Source organism: Bos indicus x Bos taurus, chromosome 2 (assembly GCF_003369695.1).
Source record: "Bos indicus x Bos taurus breed Angus x Brahman F1 hybrid chromosome 2, Bos_hybrid_MaternalHap_v2.0, whole genome shotgun sequence".
Taxonomy (NCBI): Eukaryota; Metazoa; Chordata; class Mammalia; order Artiodactyla; family Bovidae; genus Bos; species Bos indicus x Bos taurus.
Genome location: NC_040077.1, coordinates 135,559,138 through 135,568,933, shown reverse-complemented (window position 1 = coordinate 135,568,933; position 9,796 = coordinate 135,559,138). Strand labels below are relative to the sequence as shown.

General features: G+C 59.2%; 1 protein-coding gene across 2 annotated transcripts; it reads right to left on the bottom strand.

Annotated features, from left to right (window-relative positions):
- Nucleotides 1–1,402: 1,402 nt before the first annotated feature.
- CPLANE2 (ciliogenesis and planar polarity effector 2) lies at nucleotides 1,403–9,264 on the bottom strand. 2 transcript variants are annotated; one of them, XM_027522617.1, is made up of 5 exons: nucleotides 7,897–9,264; nucleotides 6,388–6,540; nucleotides 5,271–5,407; nucleotides 4,905–5,041; nucleotides 1,403–4,675 (listed from the first exon to the last, which is right to left on the bottom strand). In XM_027522617.1, the coding sequence occupies exons 1-5, from the start codon at nucleotides 8,006–8,008 to the stop codon at nucleotides 4,411–4,413; spliced, it is 804 nt and encodes a 267-aa protein (XP_027378418.1). In that variant the 5' UTR covers nucleotides 8,009–9,264; the 3' UTR covers nucleotides 1,403–4,410. The 2 variants fall into 2 exon arrangements, with proteins under 2 accessions (XP_027378418.1, XP_027378424.1); XM_027522623.1 differs by having other exon boundaries at nucleotides 5,283–5,407; nucleotides 7,897–9,257.
- Between the last annotated feature and the right edge of the window lie 532 nt (nucleotides 9,265–9,796).

The following is a 9,796-nucleotide window of genomic DNA, read 5'->3' as shown; positions in this document are numbered from 1 at the left end:
CTGCTGGGGAGGTGCAGCGCTCCGGGTCCCCCGGGTCCTTGTCCTCTGAGCTGTCACCGTCCCTGGCACAACAGGATCGGTGCGGGGAGAGGACCCCGGGGCAGGAGCAGGGCTGGAAGCTCCCCTACAACGCATCTGGGCCTCCTCCGCCCAGCAGCCCCTGCTACCGGCTGACGGTGAAGCGCCTTCGGGGCCCTTTCTGCGTCTCCTCCACTTGCTGTCCCTCCCCAAAAATGTCACCACTACATAAGGAACAACGCCGACAAAGAGCAGCCAACACTTGCTGGGCCCTGCGTTCAGGGCCTGGCCCAGCGTTTTACCTGCATTTACTTGTTGCAACTCAGAGGTTAAGTGAGGGGGAGCTATTGTTTTCTCCATTTTACAGATGAACACAGAAGAGTAAAGTGAACAATTCAAAGTCACCGTTTTCACCTTCCTTCTGGGTCACCATCCCAAGCCTCTGTCAGCCTTCTTTGCTCCTAGGAACCACACCTTCCATCTAGAATAGAACTGAACACCAGCTCTCACCTTCACCTTGCCCCCACTGTCCCAGCCTCTGGGTCTGAGGTCACAGGGAGGGAGGGGTCCCCCTAAAACCCCCTTGCATGCACGCCTGCCAAATCCCTTCAGTCGTATCTGACTCTTTGCCATCCCACCGACTGCAGCCCACCAGGCTCCTCTGTCCATAGGATTCTCCAGTCAAGAGTACTGGAGGGGGTGCCATGCCCTCCTCCAGGGGATCTTCCCCACCCAGGGATGGAACCCGCATCTCTTAGGTCCCCTGCATTGGCAGGCGGGTACCACTAGCCCCACCCTACCCCCAGTTTGGACTCTGGCGATTTGCCTCCGCATACAACTCTAACTTGTCATGGGCCTTGAACGCCATGCCTCCCTCTGGGCACTGCGCCCCCCAGTCTGTTCCATGTCAAGGGGAGGAAGATGGGGGTGGGGTGGGGTCACAGCTTCCACCAGAGTGCCCAGGGGTTAAGGAGACCCAGGGCAGGACCCAGAAGCCACCCATCTGGACTCACCTGTGACTCTGGAGGCCTGCCCGGCAGACTCTGAGGGTCTGGCCCCCTCCTCCCCTTACTCACCCCAGGACCAAGCCCCTTGCCGGGGGCTCCACGTTGTCTACAAGGCCAGGCTTGGCTGGCAGCCAGGGAGGCACAGTGTTGTATTCTCCCTCCTGCAGGCAGCCCAGGCTTCTGGCTGGAAGAGCAGAACCAGGTGGGATCCTGAGGAGCAGGACCCAGCAGACACCACTGGAGGGTGGGGGACAGTCCGGGGGGAAGGGGCACAGCTAAGAGCATCAGGGCGGCTCCGCAGCCTCGGAGGAACGCCTAACTCAGCATCCCACCCTTAGTCCACTGGACTTCTGTAACAAACCCACAAACTAGCTGGCTTATAAACATCAGAAATGTATTTCGCACTGGAGGCTGGGAGTCCAAGAGCAAGGCATCGCCACCATCCAGCTCTGAAGAGGGCCCTCCGCCTTGTCCAGTCAGCACTTTTTCTCTGTGTCCTTAGACAGTGGAAGAGTCTAGGGGGCTCTCTGCAGTCTCTTTTATAATAGCACTAATCCCATTCATGAGGGCTCTGTCCTTACGACCAAAAAGTGAAAGTGAAAGTCACTCAGTCGTGTCTGACTCTTTGTGACCCCATGGACACACCTGTCCTCTGTCCATGGGATTCTCCAGGTAAGAACACTGGAGTGGGTAGCCTATCCCTTCTCCAGGGGATCTTCCTGACCCGGGGATCGAAGCTGGGTCTCCTGCATTGCAGGCAGATTCTTTACCACCTGGGTCACCAGGGAAGCCCCCTCATGACCAAATCCCCTCTCAAAAGCCCCTAACACCATCACACTGTGGATTAGGACTTCAGTGTATACATTTGGGGGGGCATAACCGTTCATGCCATTCATGATGGCATCATTGAGTCAATGGGCATGAGCTTGAGCAACTCCGGGAGATGGTGAAGGACAGGGAATCCTGGCGACTCTTGGAGGTCGCAAAGAGTTGGACACGACTGAGTAACTGAACAACAAACTATTCAGTTCAGAGCATTCCCCATCTCCAGGGAAGGGGGCTGGGGAGGGAAGAGGAGTGGTCTGGGGGTCTTGACAAACAGCACCAGGGTGGGCTGCAGCACATAGACACCCCCATCCCAGCCCTGGAGAGAGCAGTGCCTCCTCCCACCAGCTGCCTGCCAGAACCCTCGTGTCTGCGGGCTCAGGGCCCTGAGGGGCAGACACGACCACACTCTTCCCGCGGTTCCCTGTAGTCAGGGCTCAGCCCTGAGCTAGCCTAGGGCACCACCCTTCCCTCAGGCTGCTGCAGGGCCCACAGAAGGAGCAACAGGATATCTGGCTTTGCGCTGTTGTGAGGTTTAACCTAATGTTGGAATTTCTGGCACCAAAATGGGGAAGTCACCTGGGGTGGGTTGCCATTTCCTAGTCCAGGGGAATCTTCCTGACCCAGGGATCAAACCTTCGTCTCTTGCATCTCCTGCACCAGCAGGCAGATTCACAAATACTCCAGCGGCACGGGGGCTGGGCTTGGAGGAGCTGAGAGAGCAGCTGGCCTGCTCAAGTCCCAGCCCTGCTGTGGTCTCCGCTTTGTTCTTACGGAGAGAGATGGGAATTGTCAACTCTCTGGACCAGTGCTAGCCAGCGCCCTGACCCACCATGGGGAGGATCAGAGTTACTTCTCCAGAGCAGCCTCTGCTCTTGGTTGAGCTGGTGCCCACGAAGGATCCTGAAGAGATAACCAGCTGGGATACAGGGTAGCCGCTGCCCCCATCATGGGTATCCTTGGCTGCAAGGTCACATTCACGTCCTGAGGCCACCTTCGCGGGGTCCTCCCTTGCACTGCCTGGTGGGTAAAGTCTACTGGAGCCAAGAACACAGAGAAGTGGGCCACAGCAGGGCTGAAGGCCGCAGGGGGACACGCTGTGACCCAAGAGCGGGCATCAGCCTGTGGGCTGTGCAGGCTGTAAGGCTTGGGTCCTGCCTGGGGACATTCCTGCCCTGGGGCATGGGATAAGTTCTGGTCTCAGCTCTGAAGCTGAGTCAGGGGTAAGAAGGTGCTAAAATACGCGTTAGGGCCTGGGAAGTGTTGACAAGCCTGCAGGCAGTGCCCAGGGTGGACAGACTGGCAAGCAGTGCCGGGCAGGCCACCAGGGTGCTTAGGGGCCTGCTGTGTGCCAGGGGGAGAGGGGGCAGCATCTAGCGAGGTGTGTGTGGGCCTGTGAGTCCACGCGGTCCGGGTGGCCATGCCTGTGAGTGTGCAGTGTGCAGAGCGGCCCTCTGGAGAGCGGCCTCTGAGGGTCCGCGGGCTGCCTGGCCATCCAGCGCCCTTCCAGCTGGGTCAGACTCAGGCCAGCCCTGGGCCCAGGGGCCCATCTATGGACCCATCAGGGAGAGAAATTCTAAAGGCCGGCTTGTAGGCACTTGCCCCCTGCCCCCTACCCCCTACCGCGAACTTGAGCCTGCATTCTCGTCTCTGGCTAACGCAGGGGATGCAGGTTTGATCTCGGGTCAGGGAACTGAGAGCCCACGTGCCGCAGGGCATCAACCCGCACACCGCAGAGAAGTCCGCAGGCCACGGTGAAGACCCAGTGCAGCCAGAACGAAAAGGCACGAGAGCGGAGCTTGAGGACACACGGGTGGACTCCATTTCCCAGCATCCCCGCGCCTCTCCGAGGCCATGTGACTAGGTTTCAGCCAATGAACGGCGGGCCGGAATGAGGCACGCGGCTGCGCCAGCCCCAGGTCAGGCACAGAGGCCTGCCCGGCAACCTCCCACCGCGCGCGCTCCCCTTCTGCTGACAGGGTACTGATGGCCCAGGACAAACCGGGAGGAAGCTCAGCGAGGAGCTCAGGCCCGGATCTCTGAAGGCGTGTTCGGAGCGGGCCCCACACCCACCTCCACCTCCACGGGAGGTGAGACACAGGAAGGAGGAAACACCTGTGAAGCGAAGCCACCGAGAGCGCAGGGTTTATCTGGGACAGCAGACGGTGTCACCTCAACTAACACCGGCTCCGGACTGAAGGCGCTTGAGATCCGGGGCCCAGCTGAGGCACCCGCTCCCCAGTCACCCTCTGAGACGCTGCAGGCGGGGCTGGAGGAGACACTTGCGCCCTCGGGCCCTGCGCGTACAGGGCCTCAGTTTTCAGAAGTCCGGCGCCCGGGGCGACAGAGGAGGCCGGGGGGCACCCAGAGGCCCTCAGACCGCTGCCCTGAAGGGCCGTGTGTCCACCTCCCTGCGCTGAGCTCCACGAAGAAAGGGCCTTCCCAGGCCTCCACCCTCCCTGACAGGCCCCGTGGCCCGTCCTGGGGGGAAATCCGCATTTCTGCCCCAGCGCGGGGCCCAGGTCCTGCTCCGGGTCACCCGCGGGTGGGGAGTGCCCGCTCACGAGCCCACCACCCCTGGGCCGGGACAGGCCTCTGGGGCGGGGAGCAGGCCAGCTGCCACCTGGTCCTGGTGCCACAGCTGCTCCGCCAGGCCGTTGAGCACGTGGGCGACGTCGGCCAGCCCGGCCCGGCCGTCCAGCGTGCGTCCGTCCGCCAGCCGCCGCCCCGGCACGCTCTTCACCCGCAGCAGGGGCAGTGGCCAGGCCTGCCGGAAGGCCGCGAGGTCCCGCTCGGGCACGTCCGTGTGCACGTACTGGTCGAATCTGGAGGCGGGTCAAGGAGCCTGTCTGTGAAACCCTCGGCTTCCCCGTCAAAGCCAGCCTCCTCCCGGTCCCTCGTCCCCCGCACCCCGGTCTGCGGGAGGCCCTGGTGCAGCCTCTAGGGAGCCCGCGGGGCCGGACCCCACCGCGCGGCACAGGCAGGCCCCCGGACCCCCGCTCCGCGCCTCGCCAAACGTGGCCTCTTAACAGTGCTGGGGCTCCCGGAGGATACTTGGAGCCGATGACCATCCTGACCACGCCAGGGGCCTCGCCGGCTACTCGCGCCAGCTGTCCAGGGAGGTCTTCAAAGGAGGCCCGGTCAGTGAAGGAGAAGAGGAAGAGGAACGCGTCTGCGTTCTCCTTGCAAGCCTGGGGACGGGGTGGCCGGTGAGAGGCTGCTGCGAGGTAGCCTTGGGACCAGAAGCTGTCGGCCCCGAGAAGTCTTCCCACCGCCCGTCCATTCACAGCCCGGGAGAATGAGGCCCGGCTTGGCAGCGGCTGCTCCCGGGGCTGGGCCAGCGTCCTCGGGCCCTCGCGCCGGCGCCTGCAGACCGCGCAGGCCCCGCTCAGACGCCCCGCCCCCAGACCCCAGGCCCACCTGCCCGCTCACCGGCAGCATGTGTTCGAACTTTTTGAGCGCAGACTCCCCGCAGTCCCAGAACTCGAAGCGGAACATGACGACGCGGTCGCTGGCCTGCAGCTTGGCAGGCCAAAACACCACAGTGGTCTGGATGCCTGGGGGGCCAGGTGGGTCCCCGCGGCACGGGAGAGGCAGCGGCGGAGGGGAGGAGGGGGCCGGGAAGAAAGTCCTCAGTCTGATGGGGAAGGCACAGTCCCTGACGGGAGAATTCCTGCCCCAGGAGCCTCCAGCCTACCAGGGAGATGCAGCCCTAGCCATAACCGTGACGAAGCACTGCATCGGCCAAAAAGTTCGTTTGGGGGCTTCCCCGGTAGCTCAGCTGGTAAAAAAAAAAATCCGCCTGCAATGCAGGAGACCATGGTTCGATTCCTGGGTTGGGAAGATCCCCTGGAGAAGGGATAGGTTACCCACTCATATATTCTTGGGTTTCCCTTGTGGCTCAGCTGGTAAAGAATCTGCCTGCAATGTGGGAGACCTGGGTTCGATCCCTAGGTTGGGAAGATCCCCTGGAGAAGGGAATGGATACCCACTCCAGTATTCTGGCATGGAGAAGTCCATGGACTGTATAGTCCATGGGGTCTCAAAGAGTCTGACATGACCGAGCAGCTTTCATTTGCCATAAGGAGGTGCAGAAAAATTCAAACGAACTTTGTGGCCAGCCCAATAGTTTCCCTCTTATGCACATGCATGCTAAGTCACTGCGGTCATGCCGGACTCTGCAACCCTATAAACTGTAGCCTGCCAAGCTCCTCTGTCCATGGGATTCTCCAGGCAAGAATAGTGGAGTAGGTTGCCATGCCCTCCTCCAGGGGATCTTCCCACCCCAGGGATCGAACCCAGGTCTCCCGCATTGCAGGCAGACTCTTTACTGTCTGAGCTGCAGGGGAAGCCCGCTCTAGTACTGACCCCACTACAGTCCGAAGGGGTTGGACAGAGGCGCTTGTGTAGGCTCAGAGGGGTGAGTGGCTTTCTGGGGTTGCAGAGTAACAGGTGGGGCTGGTTACAGATTCCAGCTCATGTGGTCCAGGGCGAGTCTTTTCTCCACCCCAGGGAAGGCCTCCTAGGAGGGACTCACCAGTGGTCTCGTGGTGCACCACGGGCACCTCCAGGCCAGCCAGCTTGGCCACCAGCGCTGTCTTGCCCACGCCACTCTTCCCAGACACGAAGATCTTGTAGCTGGCAGTGTCGAAGGCCACAGGCGGGGGAAGCACTGGTCGCTCGAGCAGCCCTGAGGCAAGGCGGGAGCCAAGTGGGGTCAGGGGGCCAACCTGGGGCTTTTTTGGTGCCAACCAGCCCTTCTCTATACAGTCCCCGTGACAGAGGCTTGCCATACAAGCAGCATCCCCGGAGGAGAAGTTCTGCTGGAACCCCAGTGCTCCCTGAACCAGGCCAGTGCCTACTCCAAATAACACTTTTTTTTTTTAAAGTTCGATGCATGAGGTGCTTTTTGTTATTTTTTGCTGCACCACAAGGCTTGTGGGATCTTAATTCCCCTACCAGGGGTTAAAAGCAGGCCCCTGCAGTGAAAGAACTGAGTCCTAATCACTGGACCACCAGGGAATTCCCTGAGATGGTTTTCATTAACACTATTATCATATATCGCACATATCACATATAGGTGAAAGCAAGGTTTTCCTAATTCTTTCCTCAATGGAGAAATGGCAGCAAAAGTATTCTTAGTATTGCAAATAAGCTCCTTAGAATCAGTACTGTCAGATCTTTATGAGTGTTTTAAATTAGTTAACGAATTTAGTGTTTCTTTCTTTTTGCCAAGCTGTGTAATTTGCAGGATCTTAGTTCAGTCCCTCACCAGGGGTTGAACCTGGCCCACAGCAGTGAAAGCGCTGAGCTCTAACCACTGGGAAGCCCTGAGTGTTTTTAATTTAAAACTTGCAACAAAAAAAGTATAAACTATCAGACATCATAGTGTAGGACCTGGAAGTCTTAAAGTGTGGGCTGCCCTCTCACTCTCTGGTCTCAAGCATTCTGGCGGTTTGTGTCTCCGGGCCAAAGCTGGATTCACTTAGGGTTAGACTTAGGGTTAGTGCAGTCCATGCCAGGCCCCTCTGCGGGCCTGTCAGCTGGATGAATTAACTTCCTCCTGGGGAACAAGGGCGTCTTATTCTGGAGACAGCAGGATATGGAAGAGGCTTGTGTTTACTCACTAGGGGAGCTGGGACAAGTCTGCAGTCCTACTGAGAAGGTTAAATTGGCCTCCAGGGTGCAAAGTGGCCAGCAGAGGGCCTGGGCCGGCCGAGGCCTCAGTCAGCAGCCTCTCTGGTGATGGGGGTTCCTGGCAGTGTTTTGACTGTTTCCATGTTCCTGGCTCTGATGATGGAATTAGATCTAAGGAGATTTGGGGGTGGGGGCCCCAGGATGGGGCTTCTAAGGTTCCCAAGGATGGGGAGAGGGGTGGAGCCGGCCCTCAGTGCCCTCTCTGCCCCCGCCCCTCCCCCAGGTGACCCCCCCCCCAGGAACAGACAAGGAAGGGTCCCCCTCGCCCCCTCCCCTGCCCCGCCCCCTCCCCCAGGTGAGCCCCCCCACCCCACCCCGACCTGGGACAGGCAGCAGAGGGGGCGCTCACCAAACACCCGCCGGCGGCTCTTGCGCAGGATGCAGGCCAGGTACTCCTTGCCCTGGGCGCTCTCGTGCCAGTCTGGGACAATCACCGAGCCCGGGGCGGCCGGCCCGGCCATGGCTGGGCACCCTGACGCGGAGGGAAGGCGGAAAGCCGGGCACGGGGTACGGAGAGGGAAGCTGGGTCTGTAGCCTTCACCTGCCCCCGGGCTCCTCCCTGGAGCCCCCCTCCCCCCGGAGGACGGGGCGATCGTGAAGCTCCAGCTTCTTACTGTTCCGATTGAGGCTTCTAGCCTCCAAGCCCCCTTGCAGTACCCCGGCTCCCTCTCATCGCGCCGACCGCGCAAGACGGTCACCCCATCGCCGCCCCAGGCGGTGTTCGCACGGCCCCCGAGCCGCTTGTCACCTCCGGGGAGGTCACACGGCCTTGCTTCTCCTCCGCCTCCTCGATCTCAACTCCGGGGGCCACCAGCGCTCACATCGGCGGCCCCCGCGGGGACCAGGTGGAGCTCGCTTTGAAGGCCTGCCCCGCGTCCGGCCGCCCAGGGCCGGCGCTCGAGGCGCATGCGCGGAGTCTGTCGTCATGGAGACGCGGGGCGGGGTGGGCCGCGGGGCGGGGCAGGTCTGTCTGTCTCTGCGGCCGCGTGGGCTCCGTAGCTGGGTCTGGCCTTCTCCATTGCTCTGTCCCATCCCCAGTCTTCCTTGCAAAATTCGACCAAATCCCCCTTCTGCCTCTTTGCGCCTCAGTTTCCTCTTCTATAAAGTGGAGGTAAAATGCTATTACCTCCTAGGATTCTTTACAACAGTGACGAGTCCTTAGCAGTGTTCAGTATGTTTACTTACTATTGTTGTAATAGTATCATTATTATTGATCTCGTTCGGCAGGAACTAGACATGAATTAAACACCTGTGGCTTCACCGATGGGGAAACTGCTGCTGAGAGTGGTCAAGGGACTTGCTCAAGGCCTTAAAAATGAGTCTGATTGATTTCTTAATTGATTGATTGATGTCACTTATTCAACAAATAATTACCGAGCGCCTGTTTTATGCCTGGTTTGTTGTAGCTGCTGGGAATGCAATGGCCACGAGAGGTCCCTGCCCTCCTGGAGCTGACATTCCATTCAGAGGCTGTGAGCCCCTCCCCAGTGTCCCCACACTGGGCACCAGGCCTGTCACCCAGACGGGTGCTCAGTAAATGCACTTAGCTGGACAGTGTGCAAAATAGCTCATTACTGAAAAGTTGTCTACTACACTTTTTACCAGTACCTTCTTGCCGTGCCTTCAAGTAGGGCAAATCACTGTTTTGTAAATTCTATGAATTAGCCTTCCCAGGTGGCTCAGCAGTAAAGAGTCCACCTGCCTGCAATGCAAGAGGATCAGGTTCAATCCCTGGGTCAGGAAGGTCCCTGAAAAAGGAAATGGCAGCCCACTCCAGTGTTCTTGCCTGGAAAATCCTGTGGACAGAGGAGTCTGCTGACCACATTCCTCGGGGCCACAAAGAGCACACGCGCTATGATTAACCTTCATTGGAGGCCGACTAACTGCCAGCCGGCGGGGGCTTTAGAGAGGTCAGTTATTACCTCCATAAACAAATTTGTGTAGGAAATACTATTGCCCTTCTTTTATTTTACAGATGAGGAAACTCAGAGGCAATGGGATTATCTGAAGTCACACCACATAGGTGGTCAGTGGGAAAACTAGACTCAGAATCCAGGGTGCCTGGACTCTGACGGACGTGTCTGGTCTGCCACAGTGGCTCTTGTGTTTGTTTTTTTTTCATTATTTACTTATTTATTCGACTGCACCAGGTCTTCACTGAAGCATGTGAGATCTAGTTCCCTGACCAGGGATCGAACCCAGGGCCCCTGCATTGAGAGCACAGTCTTAGCCACTGGACCACCAGGAAG

Bases quoted from the DNA above. Each gene is read 5' to 3' on its own strand.
- CPLANE2 (XM_027522617.1), bottom strand. From the start codon at position 8,008: ATGGCCGGGCCGGCCGCCCCGGGCTCGGTGATTGTCCCAGACTGGCAC. The intron at 6,541-7,896 runs GTGAGCGCCCCC...GCCTTGCCTCAG, and splicing joins GAGCCGCCGGCGGGTGTTTG to GGCTGCTCGAGCGACCAGTG. The intron at 5,042-5,270 runs GTGGGCCTGGGG...CCCCGTCCCCAG, and splicing joins TGCTGCCGGTGAGCGGGCAG to GCTTGCAAGGAGAACGCAGA.